Source organism: Herpailurus yagouaroundi, unplaced genomic scaffold (genome assembly GCF_014898765.1).
Source record: "Herpailurus yagouaroundi ecotype Mexico unplaced genomic scaffold, PumYag 184, whole genome shotgun sequence".
Lineage (NCBI taxonomy): Eukaryota > Metazoa > Chordata > Mammalia > Carnivora > Felidae > Herpailurus > Herpailurus yagouaroundi.
The window spans coordinates 106687-132295 of record NW_024412415.1 but is presented as its reverse complement, the minus strand read 5'-3'; the positions used below and the strand labels follow the sequence as shown (position 1 = coordinate 132295).

General features: G+C 38.1%; 1 protein-coding gene and 1 long non-coding RNA gene across 2 annotated transcripts; both read left to right on the top strand.

Annotated features, from left to right (window-relative positions):
• Window positions 1-1380: 1380 nt before the first annotated feature.
• LOC121041430 (uncharacterized) lies at window positions 1381-6452 on the top strand. Its single transcript, XR_005795731.1, has 3 exons — window positions 1381-1608; window positions 5843-5905; window positions 6314-6452. It is a non-coding gene; the product is annotated as an uncharacterized LOC121041430 (long non-coding RNA).
• A 1989-nt stretch (window positions 6453-8441) lies between these two features.
• LOC121041429 (olfactory receptor 4F3/4F16/4F29-like) lies at window positions 8442-9854 on the top strand. The gene has a single exon (XM_040492188.1). It carries the CDS (start codon window positions 8442-8444, stop codon window positions 9378-9380), a length of 939 nt encoding a protein of 312 aa, XP_040348122.1. The 3' UTR covers window positions 9381-9854.
• Window positions 9855-25609: the final 15755 nt, after the last annotated feature.

The following is a 25609-nucleotide window of genomic DNA, read 5'->3' as shown; positions in this document are numbered from 1 at the left end:
GTATTTTCTAAACCTCAGGATATATGCTTTTCTTTTTTCAACCCGTCCAAATGCATGTATCTAGAAAATAAATATCCGGTTGTGTGTTTGTGTCTGTCTTATATGTATGCATATAGGAGAACAGTAAAGATGATTTTCATTAAAAGGTAATTAAATATTTTTTCATGAATTTTAGGACTTCACCTAAGACCTGAGGTAAAACAAAAACAAAAACAAAAACCAGGGCGTCTGGGTGGCGCAGTCGGTTAAGCGTCCGACTTCAGCCAGGTCACGATCTCGCGGTCCGTGAGTTTGAGCCCCGCGTCAGGCTCTGGGCTGATGGCTCAGAGCCTGGAGCCTGTTTCCGATTCTGTGTCTCCCTCTCTCTCTGCCCCTCCCCCGTTCATGCTCTGTCTCTCTCTGTCCCAAAAATAAATAAACGTTGGAAAAAAAAATTTAAAAACAAAAACAAAAACCAACTAAAAACAACCTGATCAAACTTATTCATGAGGGAGCTCTTCCCCTAGGTGACTCATTAACTGTCTCCTTTTACATTGCTCTGGGAAAATCAGTCTTATTCTGAGACCATTCCCAGCACAGATTGAAAGCATATTGGTCTTCCCTGTGCTGTTTGGTACCATTTTTGACTACCTTCTGTATTGCTAATTAGCTATCTCTTTTCCACTCTGGGGGAATTTCAAATAGCTCCATATGCTAGATGTGATTTTTCTGATGCTGCTATTTCAGGTCTTCTAGAAAACAGGTGGGTGAGAAAGATGAGCAGAACAGATTCAATCAGATTTTTGTTGGCTGAGATATTTTCTGGTAACTAAATCAGAGTTTGAAATCTCCAGTGGTAACTAAATCAGAGTTTGAAATACCCAGTTGCGGTCCAGGAGAAGAGGACACCCAGAAGAGAAAGAGTTGAGAAGAGTAACTGAGTCAACAGGCAGGGTTTGAAAAATAGTCTGCAGGGAATCTATATTGGTCTTTAAACAGGGATAGAGAGGTATTCAGTGTCACGTATCCAAGGGTAAGAAACATGATGCGAAAGAGTCAGGAGCGATCCAGGAGGCACACAGGAGTGTAAATGACATCAGGATGTGCATGGAATATTTAGATTTAGCTCCCGAGTCAGATTAGTTTGGTAGCAGACATCCACTCCAGAGTTGGTACTAATGTCTGGTTTTGGTTGTAGAACACAACTTCTGAGTGGATCAAGCAAACAGAATTATTCAATTTAGTCAAGCATTTGCCAAAGAAGCAGGAATTGCATGTTCTCTCCTCCTACACTGACCATTTAATTAGTTACTACAAGAAATGACTGACAAGAAAAAATCTGAAGTAATTGCTGAGGTCAAACATTCTATTTAATTTAAAAGGACCACGGTCTTCCTGAACGATTCATAAAACCTTGATATCTGGGTGTTTTGTATATCCATTTTTTTTCATTCAACAAAAATATACTTCTTCAGCTTCTGTTATGTTTTCAACATTAACCAGAGTGCTGGGCTTACAGAGAAAAATACACAATTTCTTGCCCCCATGAGCTGGACTCCATGGGAATAGAAGATAGAAAGTTACATTGCATTACTGTGCCTGGAGCAGGAAGAGCTGAGAGCTGGAGAGGTAAGTAAGGGAAGAATATTATTTAGGGAAACGTCTCATTAGAAAAGAAATGGGAATAAGGGGGAAAATTTGGTTTCAAATTAAAGATCGGCCATTCTCTATGGCAGATGAGGCCTTCTGTCAAATATTTTCTTTTTCTTTTCTTAATGTTTATTTTATTTTTTGAGACAGAGAGAGACAGAGTGGGGGAGGGGCAGAGAGAGAGGGAGACAGAGAATCTGGAGCAGACTTCAGGCTCCGAGCTGTGAGCACAGAACCCGACGTGGGGCTCGAACCCACAAACAGTGAGATCATGACCTGAGCTGAAGTCGGACGCTCAACTGACTGAGTCACCCAGGCGCCCCTCAATATTTTTTGAGAGGAAAAACTCAGGTCCTTGTGTTTGTGAGATTAGCTTGTCTTTCTAAAGCTTTTTACTGGGTGTGTGGCTAGGGCTCCTTGGAATTTTAAATATGTAAACTACTTTTTCATTCTTTCCTGTATTTTTCCATCTAATCTCAGAACTTGAGGGAAGCGTCATTCTTTGTCCTTTTCTCTCCTACACGATTCTTTTCATCGCTCTTTCTCTATTTCTTACTCCTTTGCTTCATTTTTGTTTTATCATTAAATCCTTTTTTTCTCTCTATCCCTCACCATTGTTCAAGTTCTTCTCTTTGTATGCTTTCTAAATCTTCATCTTCTAAGTTATCTTATTTTAAACAATTAAGTTGACATTGCAAAGGAATGAACTCAAATTAATTTAGCAAACACTGACTTCCTAGAACTGACAATTCTGTCCTCTGAAACTGCTAGGATGATGACAGAGATGAATAAAGCAGAGGTCCTGCCCTCTAGGGCTTGGGAACACAGGAAACGAGTCATGTACAGTAACTATACTGCAGGGCAAAATGTACTATGAGAAGTATGAAGTGCTATGGGAAAGAGAGGGAATGAGGTTTCTTTTCCTGCTAGGATAGTGGGGAGGTTTCATGAAATGGGTGGCATTTAAACTGGGTTGTGAAAAACGAGCAACATTTCAAGACAGATGAGGCAGGGTGTTTTATTTGGAGGGGATAGTTTGAAGAAAAGGAGGAAAAGATAGTTTCAGACATGGTGAAGGGTCTGATTTAGCCGAACACAGGGTGAGTTAGTGCTGGAGCCAAAACACAGAGGCCCTAGAATACCAGGGTTGTTCTTTAGTCAGTGGGAAGTCTCCAATTTGGAGTAGTAGAGAGGCATAGCTAGTGTTTCTGGAATATTAATTTGCTGTAGAATGGGCAGGGGTGGGCAGAGATTGGGGACCAGGAACACTTAGAATTTTATAGGACCCTTGTATTTTTTCATCTTCGGCTAGTTAATCTTCACTACTGTATCATCTTGAAGCTCTGGTCTACTGGTTCATTCCCTATTTCTTATTTGGTTTCTCTGCCCTGCTTCCCTGGATCCCACTCCATCCCAACCAGATTCTAGGTAAATCATGGAAAATTTGGATTTTTTTCTTCTTCAAGTAATAAAACTGCAGGATGTTGGACGATTTTTTCCTTGGTTTGGGGCTTTTCTTTTATTTATTTGATGGTGATATGATCAAATGAAAAAAGGGACAGTAATAGGCAGAAATTATTTTATACATCTGTGTGAAAATCTAAAGTTCATGTAACTTATTGACAGTATAGCCACTAAAAGGCAGACCTTCTGATTCTAGTACAGTCCAAATTCACCTGTTTCTACTGTAGTGTTCTTTTCACTATAACAAAAAGACTTATTATAATTTTTCTTTGTATCTTTACAAATTCTTTTCCTTTTCCCTTCCTGACTCAGAACAATACATGGCCCTTTTATTTTGCAAGGCTAAGCCTCCTTATTTTTATTTTTTATTTCATCCATTTCTGCTACTCCAGAGCCTATGGCCAATTACCTCTGGCGGTTAGGCACTTTGATATTCTTCCCCATTTGTTCCTATGAAACTCTCATTTCTGCTGTTTATTTAATCATTAAAAAGTCCTTTTATTTTGGGCTCTCTCCATGTATCCTTCTCCTTTGTTAATTTTTAAATTGTATACTCTCAATAGACTAACTGTATTAACAACCTGATTTTACCTTAATCCTGGGCAATCTGAGTTCCTCCTTCTAATATTCATTCATTCCATAATTATTTATTGAGCATAACTGATGTGTTACATTCTAGGCACTGGAAATACATTAGTGAAGAATTCCTAGAAGGGTCTTCCCTCAAATACCAATTTTCTTATTTTTGATCCCAGAAACACTGAATTAATTCCTATTCTTGATTCCACTGCGACACTATCCACCTTCTGGAATAATCTCATTTCTTGACTTCTAGAGCCTTGAGCCCTCTGGTTTTCTGGAAATTTTCTTTCTATGTTTTTGGTTCTTTTTTCCAGACTTTAAATCTTGGGCTTTTCTCATACTGTATTTGACCCTTCCTCTAGATATATATATATATCTTGTGGCTTCAATGATCATATTCATGCAGATGATTTCTAAGTCACCTCCCTAGCCTTGGCTTCTTTAAAAAAACACTACTTTACATATATAACATTTCTCAACTTAAATCCCCCAAATGGTTCCTTCTCCATCATGGAGTATTTCATCCTCCATAGCCTGGCTTTCCAGGACCTCTGCAATCTGTTTCCCATGTATCTTTACTTTTTATCTCTTATGTTTCTCCTACACAGCTTGCATTGAAGCCAAAAAAGTCATTGCTTTCTCCCCAAAACTGCTTGCTTACTCTCACTTCTGTACCTTTCCATATGCTGTTTCCTCTCTGGAATATCCCTACCCATCTCTTTTGGTTATTTTTTAAAAAGTGTGAAATATTCTACATACAAAAGAGTATATAAACATATGTATACTAAAAATAATAAGGTAAACTCCCGTGCACTTATCACTCAGGTTAAAAGATAGTTTTTTGTTTTTTGTTTTTTTTTTAAATAGGTGTTATCTACCCTTCTATTAAACTATGAGTAAGCAACCTGCTGTTATTCTAGTGTTTTATCAGTTGGAAGGTAAAGACCTTTTTATTTTATTTATTTATTTATTTATTTATTTATTTATTTATTTCAACATTTTTATTTTATTTTTTGGGACAGAGAGAGACAGAGCATGAACGGGCGAGGGGCAGAGAGAGAGGGAGACACAGAATCGGAAACAGGCTCCAGGCTCTGAGCCATCAGCCCAGAGCCCGACACGGGGCTCGAACTCACGGACCGCGAGATCGTGACCTGGCTGAAGTCGGACGCTTAACCGACTGCGCCACCCAGGCGCCCCAAAAGATAGTTTTTTAAGTACCTTATAAAGCTCTTGTGTTTCTCTATTTTTGTTCCCCTACAGTTAACCTCCAGCTGATTTTTGTGTTAAGAATCCCTTGCTTTTTCTTCTGTTTTTTTTTTTTTTTTTTACCGTTTATGTATGCAAATTAGGCAAAAGCAAAAAAAGATCCACATTGTTTAAAAATGAATACTACTGGATACTTAAACCTGGATGTCCACCTTTCACTTCACACTTGGCATGTCTACACTAGAATCCATCATCTCCTGCCCTCCCTGCCACCTGGGTTTCCCTTTAGGGAGGGACTTGCTGCCCAGCTGTGGGGAGTGCCATCAGCAGGCGGCCCTGAGGTCGCACCAGAGCAGCCCACATGTGGTGGATGACTGAGTGAAGGGAGGTACAAGTGCTCAGCTATTTTCACCCCACATGGGGCAATCTGAGCTCACTCCAGAGCTCTCTGTGGTGGGGATTTGTTGGGTCTGCATCATAGTTAGATTTCATTCTTTGCCCAATCCTGCCTTCTCTGACTTCCCTTTAAAGGTGTTAACCACCCATGAGCAACTTGTACCCTAAACTCCACCTCAGCGCTTGCTTTTGGGAACCCAGACTGCTTTACTGCCCTCCTCCCCCTTTTCCTCTTTATAGCAAACTATTTTTATCTATTTTGTATCTAAATCCGTGGGTGACGTTGTCCTAAAGAATTTTTTTTCTCATACTGCCCTGGTCAAATTTTAGTATCGACGTTATATTAGTGTCATAAAATGAGGTAGGGAAGAAAGTTTTCTCACTTTCTATGCAATGTCAGTAGAATTACAATTATTGGTTCCTTGAAGTTTTGGTAGATTTTGCCATTAAAACCAGTGTTATATTTCTGGGAAGATTTTTAAAATTGGATTTAAATTCCTTAATCTCTTTAGTGCAGTTGTAGGATTATTTATGTTTCTGATTTTATCATTTGTTCCCACAGAAAACAGCACAGTCAAGTAGAATAATAGAGGGAAGATGAACAATGAACAGACTATTTAGAAAGGTGAGGATAAGAGACTCTTAAACACTGAGAACAAACTGAGGGTTGATGGGGAGTGGGAGGGAGGGAAGGGTGGGTGAGGGGTATTAAGGGCACCTGTTGGGATGAGCACTGGGTGTTGCATGGAAACCAATTTGACAATAAATTTCATATTAAAAAAAATTAAAAAAAATCCTATTAAAGAAAAAAAAAAAAAAAAAGAAAGATGAGGATAGGATTAAAGGAGACCAGTAAGGAGCTGGTGAAGCATCCCAGTTGCTGGGATCTGTAAAGGAAATTATGCTTGTGGGAGAGAGCTGGCCCCATTAAAAAGAAAGGCAGACATTGCAAGCACAAGGTTTGGAGGGGATGGTCAGGAGATTGATATCCTTATCTTTCACACACTCTTCCTGGCCTCTTGTTTCTTGTTAGTGCCTCTAATTGACCAAAACTAGCCATCAGTGAGAGCAAGGGAGCCCAGTTTATGCAGTCCTTAAAGATCCTTCCCAGAGGTACAGAGCAGGGTGGATGGAGAAGAGGGACAATGAATCTAGAATGTCCAGCATAGTGAATTTTGGTAAGTTATGTTTTACTAGATATTTGCTGATATGATTAAAATTTTGGAATATGTTGGCCTAAAGTTGTTTATTATAGGCTCTTATTGGGCTTTTAATGTCTGTAACATCTCTACTTAGAGTCCTCTTTTGTTCTTGATATTAGTCCTATGTGCCATCTCTCTTTTTTCCTTGATTACTTTCAGCAGAGGCTTATCAATTTTACTTGTCTTATTAAAGAATAGCTTTTTTTTGGTAGATTTTGTAGATTTTTTTGTTTTCTATTTCATTAATTTATACTATATGATTTCCTTTCTTATTCTTTTTGTATGGTGGTTGTATTATCTAGTTTTTCAAGATGGATACTTAGTTCATTAAATTTTAAATTAATTTCAAACCTTTTTTCTTTATCTAACATTAGCAGTTAGACTATGTATTTCCCTCTAAATACTGCTTTAGCTGTATCTTACAGGATTTGGTATAAAATATTTTATAACTCAGTTTAAAACATTTTTTAATATTCATTGTGATTTCATCTTTGACCCAAGAGTTATTTAAAAATGCATTACCTAATTTCCAAACATATGAAGATTTTCTAGCTGTATTTTGGTTAGTGGTTCCACCTTCATTGCTTTAGGCTAGAATATTATTTTCATGGTAGCAATCTTGAATTTGTTAAGATTTGCTTTATAATATAGCATTTGGTAAAATTTTGTAATATTCTATAAATGCTTGAGTATTCTGCATATATCAGGGACAGGGATCTATATAATTCAATTAGATTAATCATGTTTTTAAACCTTCATATGCTGTCTAACATTTTGTCAGTTTGTCCTGTTATTCACTGAAAGAAGTGTATTTCATTCTCCCACTATTGCCACAAATATACAGAATTTCTCTATTTTCATGCTCGCTTTGGCAGCACATATACTAAAATTGGAACAGAATTTCTCTATTTCCTTCTGTAGTTCTGCAAGTTTTGTTTTTCTTCATATGTTTTTGGACATTTTGAAAGTCCTATGGGCTAGTAGAAGCAACAGTTTATTGGCATATAATACTTAGCACCTTCGTTTTCCTTTCACCAAAACTTTATTTAAAGTCTTTTACAGTTCTCTCTTGAAGCGGCTTACTGACATCAGAAGAGAGCCCATGGTGAAATTTTAAATGGAGTCCGTAATAATAAGGGAAATTGGTGGGAGATGGAGTGAGATTAGGACCAATGGATTTAGAGCCTTTTTCATATCTGCTTAGGTGCCACTGTGATCATGATTTGACCAAATGATTAGAGGTGACAGATAATTTTCAAAATTTGTACATTCTTGTAAGTAGGCAACGTGATGGCTTTGTATTGTGTCAGCTTGGCTAGATTGAGCTACGTCCTCTAGAATTCCTTTTTCTGTATGTTTGCAACTACAATAGGTTATAAGAGAAATTCTTTTGTAATATTTTGAGGTCAAAGTGAAACAGCAGCCATATTTGCCACTCGCACACATTGTCATTTCTTTGCTGGCTTATCTCATTGGTATGAGGCAGGGGCCAGGACTGCAGCTGCCACTTGGGATCCTTCTTCAGCTTCTCTGACTTGTGGGAGAGCTGTGTGTTCAGCTCTGTGGTGAAGGCCTTGGTTTCTCAATACATTCACACCATTGAGGTTAGCGGCAAAGAACATTGACACTCATTTTCGTCTGACCTTGGGAACTTTAGCTCTTGCTTGTGGGTTCCAGTTTATTTTTGTTTTACTCCATTTTACACCCATCTTTTCTTCCTGGCTGCGTGTCCCGTGGACTTCAAGCTACAGCATCAGATGCAAAGACAACAAACTTCCAGAGATTGCCGATTCACCTTTCATGATTATGTAAGGTCAAATCACTAACAAATCCCTTAGTATTTTATCTCCTAGTGGTTCTGCTTCTTTAATGGAACCTTGACTGATATGGCCAATAATCCCAATTTCTTATTTTTTCCTGTTCTTTCAGGCAAATTTGGAGCCCAAAGTGACTGAAACCATGGGGGGAGGAAATAATTCAGTGGTGTCTGAGATTGTGTTGGTGGGACTCACCAATTCTTTGAAGATGCAGCTTGTCTTATTTCTAGTTTTCTCTGTGTTCTATGTCACAGGTATTTTAGGAAACCTCCTCATTGTGCTCACAGTGATCTCTGACTCCCATTTACACTCCCCTATGTACTTCCTGCTGGCCAACCTCTCTTTTATTGACATGTGGGTTTCCTCCATTGCAGCTCCCAAGATGATTTCTGATCTTTTCAAGGAGAGAAAAGTAATCTCTTTCCAAGGCTGCATTGCTCAGATGTTCTTCATTCATGTTATTGGAGGAACTGAGATGGTTCTGCTCATTGCCATGGCCCTTGACCGTTATGTTGCTATATGCAGGCCTCTTCACTACCTGACCATCATGAACTTCAGAACTTGTATTTTACTCTTGGTGGTGGCCTGGACCATTGGGATCATCCACTCACTGATCCAACTTGTGTTTGTTGTAAACCTGCCACTCTGTGGCCCCAATGAACTGGACAGCTTTTACTGTGATCTTCCTCGATTTATTAGGCTTGCCTGCACAGACACTTACAGATTGGAGCTCATGGTCACTGCCAATAGTGGTTTCATCTCTCTGGGGACGTTTTTCATTTTGGTTATTTCCTATATCTTCACCTTGGTCATTGTTTGGCAACGTTCTTCAGGTGGCTTGTCCAAGGCCCTCTCTACTCTGTCAGCTCACATCACAGTGGTAGTCTTGTTTTTTGGTCCATGTATTTTTGTGTACTCATGGCCATTTCCCACAGTGCCAGTGGATAAGTTCCTTGCCATTTTTGATGTAATTATTACCCCATTTCTGAACCCTGCCATCTATACTTTTAGGAATAAAGAGGTGAAAGTGGCAATGAGGAGAATATTCAGTCAGGTGTCAAGTTTTAGGAAGATGTTTTAAGTAATTTTGATATCAAGAAAGACAAGCATCTCTAACATTCCCTGACTGTACTACAGACATGAATCTGATGAAACACAGTACCATGGATATTCTACTTACTAGTTTAATTAACTCCAGAATTTCTTAATGTATTTTCTGCTCACAACCAAGGAGGATATGATGTGCTTTCTTATGAAATGTGATGGAATAAAAGTATTAATATATGACTATTTCCACATTTTCTTGTCCCTCCTTTATAAAAGAGATTCTGTACTGGCCTCTTATATCTCTTTTCCAGGTTTGTGTGCTGAGCAGAATCTTCCCTTATCATATTGAGTTTTGGGGTTTGTAATGCAGAATCTGAAGAAAAGTGCTTTGGAAATTTGACAAAATTGAAATTATTAGGGATAGTGTTTTTCTTTTTTTTTTCTTTTGAGGTCCTATAGTGAGATGTGTGGGAGTAGCTGTACTGTGTGAAACAAATAGATAAAAGACAAAAAGAGGATTTTAAAGAAATACTGTTGTCTATCTCTTACCTTTTTTTAATTTAATTTTTTTTACTTTTTAAAATACCTCCTTTTTCAGAGAAAGAAGACCATTTCAGTTTTTAAAAATGTTTGTTTATTTATTTTTGAGAGAGAGAGAGAGAGAGAGAGAGAGAGAACATGAGCAGGGGAGGGAGAGAGAGACACACACAGAATCCAAAGTAGGCTCCAGACTCTGAGCTCTCAGTGGGGCTTGAACCCATGAACTGTGAGATCATGACCCAAGCTGAAGTCAAACACCTAAGCAACTGAGCCACCCAGGTGACCCTCTTATCTTTTTTTTTTTTTTAATGTTTATGTATTTATTTTGAGAAAGAGAGAGAGAGCACGTACGAATGGGGGAGGGGGAGAGAAAGGGAGAGAGCACTGTCAGTACGGAGCCAATGCGGGACTTGAACTCGAGATCATGACCTGAGCTGAAAATCGAGAGTCTGATGCTTAACCCACTGAGCCACCCAGGTGCCCCTATCTCTTACCTTTCAAAATATACTGCCCTTCATTAAATGAAAACAAAGAGCTAAAGTTATTTTGAATTATTTTTGTGTTTTTTAGAAATCTTATCAGCCTGAAATTGGATCACTGGATTATGGCTTCTTAGGCTTTTCAACTAGTGCACATGGCAACTATGAACTAAGCCTTATAATTACTTCAGTTCTTTCAAAAACTGTGTTCCTGTATGTTAGGAGATTTAAATGATGGGGGCCAGATAATGGACAAAGACAATGACCTATTTAATAATTCTGTCCTGAGTAGCGCTAATTCTTGCCCTAATTATACTGAAATCATCAGTGATTCCTCAGAGTTAGGTAAACTCTTTTCTTTTTCAGTGACATGGTTACAAGCACACACTCTTGAGCCAGACTGCCTGACTTCAAAACTTAGCTTTGCTTTTTACTAATATACAAATTGCTTTAGCTCTTTATGTCTAAATTCTGTCATCTGTAAAATAGAGGTTAAGTTGAACACTCTGAGATTTCTGATATTTTTTTTCACCTACCAAAATGGCAGTTCCTTATGGCTAAAGGTATCTTCCTCATAAGTTATAAAGATTGAACAAATTAATATTTGTAAAGTGCTTTAAACAATTCTTGGTCTATAATGTTATATATGTGCCTATTCAATAAAAGGAATTAAAACATTAAAACCACTTCTCAGTTTTGATGACCTTCTTTCATGCTGTCCAGAAATTATTTCCTTTCCTCCATTCATCAGACATTGGTCAAGAAGGTACTCTTTTCCTGGGCTGTCTGGCTGGCTCAGTTGTGGAGCATGCAACTGTTGGTCTTGGGGTTGTAAGCTCGAGCCCCATTCTAGGTGTAGAGATTACTTAAAAAAAAAAAAAAAAAAAGAATGTACTCTTTTCCTAACAAGACTCTTTTAAATGATAAAATTCCTTGATACTTCAACATGCCACAATTCAATTTACTTTCTACACTTCCTTTTAGATTCAAATTGCCTTCTTAACAGCTATGCAATAGTTCTATGAAGCTTGTTTTGGTTATCTGTGGTGCTTTTTTAATGTGCCAGAAGAAGTTACCAAGCTGACTAGGTTATGAAAAAATTACATGAATAGAAATGTAATTAATCAAAAAAGGTATTGAATACTTACTATGTTCTAAGTCCCATGCTAGGAACTGTAGAAAATTGTGTTAGGACTATGCAACTTAATTGTAGAGAGGGATGATCCATCTCTGAGGCAAAAAATTATGGTGAGAAAGTAAGCGGTGTGGTAGGGTGGGCAGACTCAACAAAAGGGTTTGAGTAGAGGGAATTCGTGAATTTGTGAATGTTATGGATGGGGCTAGATCCCATGCTGACCAGTCTTCTGAGGTAAGTGCATGCCCTGGGAAGAAGAGAAGCTCATGGAAAGCTCTGGACGCTTTGGGCAGGTTGACACCACAGCATGATGGGGGATGGATACCTACTCCACCTCACTGCCTAACCAGGATTGGTAAAACCTGACAAGATTTGGTTTTGCCAACTTCATTGACCCGTTTTTGCTCTTCTTAGCCATTTTGGACTTTCTGTTGTTTGAATACACCCAGCTCATGGTCTGAGATGTGTACACTGGCCTTTTCTTCCACTTGCAGAGAGCTTTGCCTGGGTATAGGCAGGGCTGGCTCCTTCTCATCATTCAAGTTTCAGCCTGAGTGTCAACCCCAAGAGAAGACTTCCTTTCTAAAGTTCCCTCTTGCCTTTCTACTCCAGTCATTCTCTATTAAATGCGTTGTTGAACATCTCCATTTGAATGATTGCTTTCTATTGTTTTATTAATTATTTTTTGTTTCTTAAAAAATTTTTTTTGAGAGACAGTGCGTGCACACAAGTGGGGGAGGGGTAGAGGGAGAAAGAATCTTGAGCTCAGGGCCCAGCGCTGAGCCCTATGTAGAGCTTGATGAGGGGCTGCATCTCACGACAGTGAAATCATAACCTGAGTCAAAATCAAGAGTTGGACACTTAATTGATTGAGCCACTCAGGTGCCCCAATTATTTTTTGTTTCTGTCCACAGGGAAGGAAGGTCCATACAACAGAAAACATGGTGTTTTGATCTTTGTACCTGGATGGATTCCTGGCCTACAGTGGGAAGTAAATAATTATTTGTTTCTGTCCAAAGAGCAAATGGTAAATAAAAGCTGAGAGAAAGAGAAACAACTGTTTCTTTCTAAATTGCAAGGAATGGAAAGAAATGAGAGAAATCTAGTAGATTTAGCACAAATGTTAAACTTATTCAGGATAATAAACTTGTGGAATCTAAAGTACATTTGTAGCTTACATTACGTAAGCATAAGAAAGAAAAGAAAAAAAATCACCAAAAATCATTTCACTCAAATATAACTGTCAAAATTCTGCTATATTTTTTTTAGGATTTTCCTTTATGCATGTGAAAAATTATACAAAATAGGATCACATTGTTCTATAATCCATTTAACAATACCAATATGATGTATAATTTTTTTCACGCTGATAAATCTACTTCTAGCATGTAGTTCTTGGTTACTATATGATAATCTATTGTATCAATAGATCAATAGATCTAACAATAGATCAATAGCCATATTGTTTTAGTCTTGGTTACTATATGATAATCTATTGTATCAATGGATCAATAGATCTAACAATAGATCAATAGCCATATTGTTTTAGTCAGTACTTCATTGTTGACATTTAAGTCATTTCCAACTTTTAGCTTTCAACAACTCTGCTATGAAAGATGATGTACCTTTTTATATACACACAGCTTGGATTACGTCTCCATAATAACTTAATAGAAATGAAATTGCCGGGCCAAAATGTATTTGTAAGGCTTGATTAAATATGGCAAAAGCGCCCTATAAAATGATTAGGTTGATTTAAAATTCCATCAGCAGCAGAGGGGTGCCTGGGTGGCTCAGTTGGTTAAGCGTCCGACTTGGGCTCAGGTCGTGATCTCAAGGTTTGCGTTTGAACCCCACGTTAGGCTCTGTGCTGACAGCTCAGAGCCTAGAGCCTGCTTGGGAGTCTGTGTCTCCCTTTCTCTCTGCCCCTCCTCTGCTTGCACTCTCTCTCTCTCTAAAATAAATAAACATTAAAAAAAAAAATAAAGTTCTGTCAGCAACAGTGAATTAGAGCATGAGTTGCTCCTATCTTTGCAAACAGTGAATATATAACTAATTTGAATAATTGCAAATCTGAAAGAAAAAAAATATTATCTACTAATCTAATTTTTTTCTATTTTTTGTTATAAAATACTACATATTTATAAAATATGTAACATATATTTGAGTTAAAAAGCACAATAAAATAAATACCTGTGAGCCTATCTATCATTGCACCTATTCTCCCAACCCCTATTCCTTTATCTTGTTTTTCATCCAGAAACAATCACTATTTCTTTTTTGTTTATATTTCTTTTGCTTTTTTTGAAAAATAATTTTATTAAAGAAGCATAAATCCACAATGTTGTTTAATTTTGCTCAATTTAAAAGTTTCTATACATTCTTCTTTAAAAATATATATAACTTATTAGAACTCACTCAAAAAAATGTGAATATACATGTATATATATATATATTTTTTAAATGTTTATTTATTTTTGAGAGAGAGAGAAAGAGTGTGAGCAGGGGAGGGGTAGAGAGAGAAGGAGACACAGAATCTGAAGCAGGCTCCAGGCTCTGAGCTATCAGCACAGAGCCTGATGCGGGGCTTGAACCCATGAACCACGGGGTCATGACCTGAGCTGAAGTCAGACACTTAACTGATTGAGCCACCCAGATATCCCAAAGTATGAGTATATTTTTTAAAGAATTGGTCTATTTCATCTTTACAGTTTTAAAATTCATTGGCATAAAGTTTTTTTATAGTAGTTTCATTATTTTTTTATGTTTATTTTTTGTTTATTTATTTTTGAAAGACACAGAGCGAGCACAAGTGGGGGAGGGGCAGAGAGAGAGAGAGAGAGGGACAGAGGATCTGAATCAGGCTCTGTGCAGACAACAGAGAGCCTTATGTGGGGCTCGAACTCACAAATTATGAGATCATGCCCTAAGCTGAAGTCAGATGCTCAACCAACTGAGCCACCCAGGTGCCCCTAAGCATTTTCATTATTAAAAAAAAAATGATAGGGGCACCTGGGTGGCTCAGTTCATTGAGCATCTGACTTCAGCTCAGGTCACCATCTGTGGTTTGTGAGTTTGAGCCCCACGTCGGGCTCTGTGCTGACAGCTCAGAGCCTGAAGCCTGCTTTGGAATCTGTTTCCCTCTCTTTCTGCTCCTCCCCCACTCATGCTCTGTCTCTCTCTCTTGCTCTCTCTCAAAAATAAACATTAAAAAAATTTTTTTTAAAGCAACGGATTTAAAAAAAATTAAAAAATGATATATCTGTATCATGTCGATATATTCTACTTGATTTTCTCTATCTGTCTCTGTCTCTGTCTCTCCCTCTGTTCCTCTCTCTGTGTATTAAGTATATTATTGAGGTATAATTGATATACAAAGAAGTGCACATATTTAATGTGTACAATTTTATCAGTTTGGATATATCCAAATACCCATGATCCCATCACTACAATTAAAGTAACAGGCATTTGGGGCACCTGGGTGGCTCAGTCGGTTAAGCATCCGACTTCAGCTCAGGTCACCATCTCACAGTTCATGAGTTCCAGCCCTGCGTTGGGCTCTGGGCTGATGGCTCAGAGCCTGGAGCCTGCTTCCAATTCTGTGTCTCCCTCTCTCTCTGCCCCTTCCCCTTTCATACTCTGTCTCTCTCTGTCCCCAAAATAAATAAACGTTAAAAAAAATTTTTAAAGTAACAGACATTTAATATCTTCCAAAGTTTCCTTGTGTCCCTTAGTTTTCCTTTTTTTGATGGTAAGACACTTAAGATATCTATCCTTTTAACACATTTTGAAACATACAATACCATATTGTTAACTTTAGGCACTATGCGGCACAATAGATGTCTAGAACTTATTCATCTAATATAACTGAAATTTTATAACCAATGGAAAACATCTGTATTTCCTAGCTCCTGGCAATCACCATTGTATTCTCTGCTTCTATGAGTTTAACTATTTCATTTTGTTTTATTTTAATTAATTAATTAAATTGAATTAATTCACTTTTAAAATTTATTAATGTTTGAGAGAAAGAGAGAGAATGGGGGAAGGACAAAGAGAGAGGGGGACAGATGATTTGAAGCAGGCTCTGATCTGACAGCAGAGAGCCTGATGTGGGGCTCAAACTCATGAACCTTGAGATCACGATCTGAGCCAAAGTCAGACGCTTATCTGACTGAGTCACCCAGGCACCCCAAGTTTGACTATTTCAGACACTTCATATAAGTGGAATCCTGTAGTATTTGTCCTGTGAATGGCTATTTCACTAGCATAATGTCCTCCAGTATCATTCATGTTGTCAAAATGGCAAGATTTCCTTCCTTTTCAAGGCTGAATAATATTCCATTGAATATGAATATCAGATTTTCTTTACCCACTTATCTGTTGGTGGATACTTGGTGGATACTTGTTTCCATATCTTGGCTATTGTGAATAATGCTGCAATAAATGTGGGACTACAGATACTCTTTGAGATACTGGTATGGTAATTCTATTCTTAATTTTTTGAGGAAACACTATACTGCTCTGCATAATGAATGCACCAATTTACATTCCTACCAATCGTGCTTAAGGATTGCAATTTCTCCACACCTCACCAACACTTGTTATCTTTTTTCTTCTTTTGATAATAGCCATCTTAATATGTGTGAAGTGATATCTCATTGTAGTTTTGATTTGCGTTTCCCTAGTAGTTAATGATATTGAACATATTTTCATGTGCCTGTTGGCAATTTATGTGATCTTGGGAAAGAAGAAGGAGTTGGAGGCATCACACTTCCTATTTCAAATGATACTACAAAGCTACAATAATTAAAACAGTATGGTACTGGCAACTGGCATAAAGACAGGCATACAGACCAAGGGAACAGACTCTAGAGCCAAGATATAAAACTATGTGTGTATATGGTCAACTGATCTTTGATTAAGAATGGCAAGATTACACAATGGGGGAATGGATAGTCTCTTTAACAAATGGTGTTGGGAAAACTGAATATCCATATGCAAAATGTGAAAATTAATGGAGGGAAACCTCACTAAAATGGAGTGGGAAGGCCACTAGGTGGAGCTCTCATATCCTACCACTTTTTGCCAATTGCAAATATAACAGGAAGAGAAGGATCTTGCATTAGATAGTACTTTACTATCCCAGTAGAAGGAGGGAACATTTCTTCTTCCCCTGCCAATAGCCCAGCAAATAAGGTACTGTCACAAGTCAGCCAACAAGAAGCCACTATGCTTTGAACTCCCGGTTTATGCTTTTGTTTATAACAGCCATTCCCAACTCCCTCCTTTCCTATGAAAAAAAGTATTTCTCTCCTTGTACTATTGACTTGTCTATGGTTTTGCTATAGCTTGCTTGTCTCTGATTGTAAGTCTCTGCTATTCCTAAATAAACCCATCTTTTTGCTGGTAAAATAACTGGCAGTTTTAGTATTAAGGTTAACAATAACAAAAATGGATTCCTAACTTACACCATACACAAATATCAACTCACAATGGTTAAAAGCTTAAATGTAAATCTGAAACTATAAACTTCTAGGAGAAGACATAGGGGAAAAAATTCTTGACATCGTTTTTGGCAATGATTTCTTGGATATAAAATCAACGGCACACAAAAACAGAAATAAACAGGTGGGACTATCTCAAACTAAAAATTTTATGTCCAGCAAAGGCAACAATCAACAGAGTCAGAAGGCAGCCTCTGGAATGGGAGAAAATACTTGCAAACCATGTATCTCATAAGAGGTTATTTATTTATTTAAAAAACATTTTTTTAATGTTTATTTATTTTTGAGAGACAGAGTGTGAGCAGGGGAAGGAGCAGAGAGAGAGAGAAAGACACAGAATCTGAAGAGCCTCCAGGCTCTGAGCTGTCAGCACAGAGCCCAACGCAGAGCTTGAACTCACAAGCCATGAGATCATGACCTGAGCCAAAGTCAGATGCTCAACTGACTGAGCCACACAGGCTCCCCCAAAACATTTTTTAATGTTTATTTATTTTTGATAGAGAGACAGAGTGCAATTTGGGGAGGAGCAGAGAGAGAGAGGGAGACACAGAATCCAAAGCAGACTCCAGGCTCTGAAGCTGTCAGCACAGAGCCTGACGTGGAGCTTGAACTCATGAGCTTTGCCAAAGCCAAAGCCAAAGCTCAGAGCTGTGTCTGAGCCACAGTCAGACGCCTGACCAACTGAGCCACCCAGGTGCCCCTCATAAGAGGTTATTTATAGATATATTAGGAACTCAAACAACTCAACAGCAAAAACCAAATAACCCAATTAAACAATGGGCAAATAACTTAAGCAGACATTTCTCCAAAGAAGGTACATAAATATATAATTTTGTTTTGCTTGATCAAGTTAACAAGAGTTGTGTATAGTTATAAGCCTTTTGAAGGAACCAACTTCTGGCTTTTTCTTGTCTATTTTGTATCTATTCTACTTTCTCTGAATTTATGATATTCATTTTCTAACTTCTTATGTTGGAAAATGGGATATTTAATTTTTTGGCTTTCTTCTTTTCTCATATATGCATTTCCATTGAGGCACATGTAGGCTTTCACACCCACAAGTTTAGTTCTCTGTATTTTAAAATTTCCACAAAATTTTCATGGAAACACAAATTATTTAGAAGTTTTAAAATTTGAAAATGTACGAGAATTCGAAAAAGCTCTCTATAAACTTTAAAAAATTTTAAAATTATTTATTTTTGTTTCAAGTTTTTATTTAAATTCTAGTTAGTTAACAAATAGTGTAATATTGGTTTCAGGAATAGAATTTAGTAATTCAGCACTTACATATAACACCCGGTGCTCATCACAAGTGCTCCTCTTAATACCCATCATCCATTTAGCCCATTCCCCACCCACCTCCTGTTCCTCAAACCTCAGTTTGTTCTTTACAGTTAGAGTCTCTTATTTTCTCTCCCTGTCTTGTTTTTCTCCCTCCCCGTTTATCTGTTTTGTTTCATAAATTATAGATATAACTGAAATCATATGGTTTTGTCTTTCTCTGACTGACTTATTTCACTTAGCATAATACACTCTAGCTCTATCCATGTCATTGCAAATGGCAGGATTTCATTCTTTTTGATGGTTGAGTAACATTTCATTATATATATACAATACCTCTTCTTTATCCATTCATCACTCAATGGACATTTGGGCTCTCTCCATTATTTGGCTATTGTTGATAGTGCTGCTATGAACATTTTGGGGTGCATGTACCCCCTTTGAATCAGTATTTTTGTATCCTTTTGGTAAATATCTAGTAGTGCAATTGCTGGATCATAGGGTAGTTCTATTTTTAACTTAAAAGTTTATTTTTGAGAGAGAGACAGTGCATGTGTACGTGTGTGCATGCAAGTGAGGGAGGGGCAGAGAGAGAGAGGGAGATAGAATCGAAACAGGATCTAGGCTCTGATCTGTAAGCCTAGACCTCAACATGGGGCTCGAACTCACGAGCCATGAGATCATGACTTGAGCTGAAGTTAGATGCTTAACCGACTGAGCTTCCCAGACACCCCTGTTTTTAACTTTCTGAGGAACTTCCATACTGTTTTCCAGAGTGGCTGCACCAGTTTGCATTCCCACCAGCAGTGTAAGAGAGTTCCCCTTTATCTGCATCCTTGCCAACATCTGTTGTTTCTTGAGTTGTTTTTAGCCATTCTGACAGATGTGAGGTGGTATCTCATTGTGGTTTTGATTTGTATTTCCTTGATGATGAGTGATGTTGAGCATCTTTTCATGTGTCTGTTAGCCATCTGGATGTCTTCTTTGGAAAAGTGTCTATTTGGGTTTTCTGCCCATTTCTTCATTGGATTATTTGTGTTTTGGGTGTTGAGTTTGATAAGTTCTTTATAGATTTTGGATACTGACCATTTGTCAGATATGTCATTTGCAAATATCTTCTCCCATTCCATAGGTTGCCTTTTCACTTTGTTGATTGTTTTCTTCACTGTGCAAAAGGTTTTTATTTTGATGAAGTCCCAATAGTTCATTTTTGCTTTTGTTTCTCTTGCCTCTGGAGACGTGTTGAGTAAGAAGTTTCTATGGCCAAGGTCAAAGAGGATGCCGCTTGTGTTCTCCTCCAGGATTTTGATGGTTTCTTGTCTCACCTTTAGGTCTTTCATCCGTTTTGAATTTACTTTTGTGTATGGTCTAAGAAAGTGATCCAATTTCATTCTTTCACATGTACCATCTAGTTTTCCCAACACCATTTGTTGAAGAGACTATCTTTTTTCCTGCTTTGTTGAAGATTAGTTGACCATATAGTTGTTGAGTCTATTTCTGGGTTTTTTATTCTCTTCCATTGATCTATGTGTCTGTTTTTGTGCCAGTACCATACTGTCTTGATGACTACAGTTTTTAATAAAGCTTGAAGTTTGGAATTGTGATGCCTCCAGCTTTGCATTTGTTTTCCAAGATTTCTTTGGCTATTCAGGGTCTTTTGTAGTTCCATACAAGTTTTAGGATTATTGTTCTAGCTCTGTGAAAAATGCTGGTGGTATTTTGATAAGGATTGCATTAAATGTGTAGATTGCTTTGGGTAGTATAGACATTTTAATAATATTTGTTCTTCTAATCCATGAGCATGGAATGTTTTTCCATTTCATTGTGTCCTCTTCAATTTCTTTCTTAAATGTTCTATGGTTTTCAGAGTACAGGTCTTTTATCTCTTTGGTTTGATTGTTTCCTAGGTATCTTATGGTTTTTGATGCAGTTGTAAATGGGATCAATTCCTTTATTTCTCTTTCTGATGCTTCACTGTTGGTTTATAGAAATGCAACTTATTTCTGTACATTGATTTTATATTCTGTGCTTTTGCTGAATTTTGTATCAGTTCTAGCAATTTTTTGGTGGAGTCCTTTTGGTTTTCTACATAGAGTACCATGTTGTCTGCAAATAAAGAAAGTTTGACTTCTTTCTTGCTGATTTGTTGTCTGATTGCTGAAGCTAGGACTTCCAGTACTGTGTTAAATAATAATGACGAGAGTGGACATCCCTGTCTTATTCCTGATTGTAGAGGAAAAACTCTTGGTTTTTCCCCATCGAAGATATTAGCTGTGGTTCTTTCATATTCAGTCTTTAAGATGTTGAGGTAAGTTTTGGGGCACCTGGGTGGCTCAGTTGGTTGGGTGACCGACTTGGGCTCAGGTCATGATCTCACAGTTTGTGAGTTTGAGCCCTGTGTTGGGTTCTGTGCTGACAGCTCAGAGCCTGGAGCCTGCTTCAGATTCTGTGTCTCCCCCTCTCTCTACCCCTCCCCTGCTCACGCTCTGTGTCTCTCTGTCTCTCAATAATAAATAACCGTTAAAAAATTTAAAAGAAAAAGATGTTGAGGTAAGTTTTCTCTATTCCTACTTTTGTTCAGGTTTTATCAAGAAGGGATGCTGTAGTTTTTCAAATGCTTTTTTCTGCATCTATGGAGAGGATCATATGATTCTTAGCCTTTCTTTATTGATGTGTTGTATCACATTGATTGATTTGTGAATATTGAACCACCTGCAACTCAGGAATACATCCTACTTGATCATGGTGAACAATTCTTTTAATGTAATGTTGGGTTTGATTTGCTAGTATCTTGTTGAGAATTTTTGCATACTTGTTCATCAGGGATATTGACCTATAATTCTCCCTTTTAGTGGGGTATTTATTTGGTTTTGGAATCAAGGTAATGCTGGCCTCATAGAATCAGTTTGGAAGTTTTCTTTCCATTTCTATTTTTTGGAGCAGTTTGAAAAAAATAGGTATTAACTGTTCTTAAATTTCTGTAGACTTCCCCTAGGAAGCCATCTGGACTTTTGTTTGTTAGGAGATTTTTGATACTGATTCAATGTCTTTTTTGGTTATGGGTCTGGTCAAATTTCGATTTCTTCCGGTTTCAGTTTTGGTACTTTGTTTCTGGAAATTTACCCATTTCTTCCAGATTGCCCAATTTCGTGGCATATAATTTTTCATAATATTCTCTTATAATTGGTTGCATTTCTGTGGTGTTGGTTTTGATCTCTCTTCTGTCATTCATGATTTTATTTATTTGGGTCCTTTCTCTTTTCTTTTTAATAAGTCATGCTAGAGGTTTACCAATTTCATTAATTCTTTCAAAGAATCAGCTCTTGACTTCACTTACCTGTTCTATTTTTTTCCCTATGCTTGTTTCTGTATCATTTTTTCTGCTCTTATCTTTATTATTTCCCTTTTTCTGCTGGCTTTAGACTTCATTTGTTGTTCCTTTTCTAGCTCCTTTAGATGTAAGGTTAGGTTGTATATTTGAGACTTTTCTTGGTTCTTAAGGTAGTCCTGGATTGCTTGTACTTCTGTCTTATGACTGCTTTTGCTACATCCCAAAGATTTTGTACCATTGTGTTTTCATTTGCTTCCATTTTTTTTCATATATTTTTTAATTTCGAGGTTAACCCGTTCAATCTTTAGTTGGATATTCTTTAAACTCCATGTATTTGTGGTCTTTCCAATTTTTTTCTTGTGGTTGACTTCAAGTTTCATAGATTTCTGGTTGAAAAATATGCATGGTATGATCTCTATCATTTTGTACTGGTTGAGGCCTGATCTGTGACCCAGTATATGATCTATTCTGGAGAATGTTCCACGTGCATTTGAAAAGAATGTGTATTCTGCTGCTTGAGGATGAAGTATTCTGAATAGATCTATTAAGTCTATCTGGTCCAGTGTGTCATTCAAAGACATTGTTTGCTTGTTGATTTCTGCTTAGATGATTTGTCCATTGTTGTAAGTGGGGTGTTAAAGTCCCCTACTATTGTGATACTATTATCAATGTTTCTTTATGTTTGTTATTAACTAATTTACATACTTGGGTGGTTCCACATCGGGGGCATAAATACTCACAATTGTTAGATCTTGTTGGATAAACTCCTTTATTATGATATAATGCCCTTCTTCATTTCTTGTTACAGTCTTTTGTTTAAAATAGAGTTTGTCAAGGGGCACTTGCAAGGCCCAGTCAGTTGAGCGTCCGACTGCAGCTCAGGTCGTGGTCTCACGGTTCGTGGGTTCGAGCCCCGTGTCGGGCTTTGTACTGACAGCTCAGAGCCTGGAGCCTGCTTCAGATTCTGTGTCTCCCTCTCTCTCTGCTCCTTCCCTGCTCATGCTCTGTCTCTCTCTCTCCTTCAAAAATAAATTAAAAAATACATAAATAAATAAAATATAGTTTGTCTGATACAAGTATGGCTACTTCAGCTTTATTTTGACATGCATTAGCATAATAAATGGCTCTCCATCCCCTCGCTTTTAATCTGCAGGTGTCTTTAGGTCTAAAATGAGTCTCTTGTAGGCAGCATATAGATGTCTTGTTTTTTTTATCCATTCTGATACCCTACGTCTTTTGGTTGGAGCATTTACTCTGTTTACATTCAGAATGATTATTTATAGATAAGAATTTAGTACCACTGCATTACTTGTAAAGTTGGTGTTTCTGGAGATTTTCTTTGTTCCTCTCCAATCTTTGTTGCTTTTGGTCCTTCTTTCCTACTCAAAGAGTCTCTTTTAACTTTTCTTGCAGGGCTGATTTAGTGGTGACAGACTCCTTTAGTTTTTATTTGTCTGGCAAACTCTATTTACTTTTCTTTTCTTTTCTTTCTTTCTTTCTTTCATTTATTTATAATGTTAATTTACTTTTGAGAGAGCGAGAAAGAGAGAGACAGAGCACAAGTGGCAGAGGGGCAGAGAGAGAGGGAGAGACAGAATCCAAAGCAGGCTCCAGGCTGTGAGTTGTTAGCACAGAGCCCGATGTGGGGCTTGAACTCACCAACTGTGAGATTGTGACCTGAGCCGAAGTTGGATGCTTAACCGACTGAACCACCCAGACACCCCTGTCTGGCAAACTCTTGATCTCTCCCTCTATTCTGAATGACAGCCTACCTGGATGAAGTATTCTTGGCTGTATATTTTCCTCCTTCAGCACATTGAATATATCATGCCCCTCCCTTCTGGTCTGCCAAGTTTCTTTGTAGAGATCTGCTGCCAACTTTATTTCTTTTCCCTTGTAGTTTAGGGGTTTCTTTTCACTTGCTGCTTTCAGGATTCTTTCCTTATGTCTGTATTTTGCAAATTTTACTACAAAATGGTGTTGGTGTTGGCCTGCTTTTGTTGATTTTGATGGGAGTTTTCTGTACCTCGTGGATTTGGATGTCTGTTTCTATCCCCAGATTAGGGAAGTTTTCAGCTATAATTTGCTAAAATAAACCTTCTGTCCCTTTCCCCCTCTCTTCTTTTTCTGGGACTTCTATGATACAAATACTTATGCTTTATGGAGTCGCTGAGTTCTCTGTCTACATTTGTGATCCAGTACTTTTCTTTCACTTTTGCTTTCAGCTTCATTATTTTCCATAGTTTTATTTTCTGTATCACTTACTTATTCCTCTACCTCTTCCATGCTTGTGGTCATTACACTAGTCAGTTTTGCAACTTGGTTATAGCATTTTTTATTTCAGTCTGACTAGTTTTTAGGTCTTTTATCTCTGCAGTAAGGGATTTTCTTTTTTTTTTTTCTTTTTTTTTTTATATATGAAATTTATTGTCAAATTGGTTTCCATACAACACCCAGTGCTCATCCCAAAAGGTGCCCTCTTCAATACCCATCACCCACCCTCTCCTCCCTCCCACCCCCCATCAACCCTCAGTTTGCTCTCAGTTCTCAACAGTCTCTTATGCTTTGGCTCTCTCCCACTCTGCAGTAAGGGATTTTCTAGTGTCTTCTGTGCTTTTCTCAAGCCCAGCTAGTATCCTTATGATTGTTGTTTTTTTTCATTTCATTTTAATTTTTAATGTTTATTTATTTTTGAGAGAAAGAGAGTGAGCAGAGGAAGGGCAGAGAGAGAGAAGAAGACAGAATCTGAAGCAGATTCCGGCGCGAGGTCGAACTCACAAACTGTGAGATCATGACCTGAGTCTAAGTTGGACGCTTAAGCAACTGAGCCACTCAGGTGCCCCATGATTATTGTTTTAAATTATGGCTCAGGCATATTACTTATATCTGTTTTGATTAGATCCCTGGTCATTACTTCTACTTCCTGTTCTTTCTTTAGGGAAGAATTCAAATTTCCTCATCTCGGCATTTTGTTAGGTCTCTGTCTTCTGTGTGTTGGGAAAGCCTGTTATGTTTCCTACTCCTGAGAGTAACGGCCTATAGGACCTGATGAGGTCCTATACTGTCCAGGTTCTCACATTTCAAGAAGTGTTCCCGGTATATGCTGTGTGCTCTCTTCTGTTGTGTTTTGGCTGATCTTTCCCTCAGGTCAGTCATCTGCAGACTTTCTCCTTGTCTTCAGTGGGGAGTTGGACCTTATCCACTGTGTTGCAAGTTTTAACTAGGTGTGTTCTGGTCTGCTTGTTCAAAGAGGCTGGATCCTGGGCATCTGGGTGGCTCAGCTGGTTAAGCATTCACCTCATGATTTCAGCTTCAGGTCATGATCTCATGGTTCATGAATTCAAGCCCTGCATCAGGCTCTGTGCTGACAGTGTGGAGCCTGCTTGGGATTCTCTCTCCTTCCCTCTCTCTCTCTCTCTCTGCCCATCTCCTGCTTGCACACATGCACACACTCTCTCTCAAATAAATAAGTAAATAAATGAAGAAATAAACAAACAGACTTTTAAAAAAATAAAGAAAATAGGCTAGATCCCATTTCCTCTAGAGCAGAAGCTTTGCAGCACTCTATGGTCAGTAGACTTGGTGTGTGCTGTGAGTTTGTGCTCATCTTCTGGGGGAGGGATCCGCTGCTCTGACTCTCAGGCACGCTTGCCCTAGTTCAGAAGCACCTGCGAGGGAGCAGAGAGGTAAGACTTGGTGTAGGTGGCTCAAGCCTTCACTGTGGGTGCTGATCTGCTCTCACCGATGGCTGTCCATACTGGAGGGCTGGGGTAAAAATGCTGTCAGCTGGCTCTCATCCCTGGTGAGGGGAGTTCACACCTGCTGCTGTTCAGGAAGCCCTCAGAGAAGAGTGAAAAATCTCCCCTTGTTTGTCCCTGGCTACCCTCAGATCCTTGCCTTCACCTTGTCTGTGGCCAAGCTGTCTGCCCACCTGGCAGTGCAGTGCAGTGCTCCTGTGTTCTATCTGAGGCATGTCATCTGGGTTTAAAA

Excerpts from the sequence above, each read along its gene's own strand:
- LOC121041429 (XM_040492188.1), top strand. The coding sequence starts at position 8,442 with ATGGGGGGAGGAAATAATTCAGTGGTGTCTGAGATTGTGTTGGTGGGA.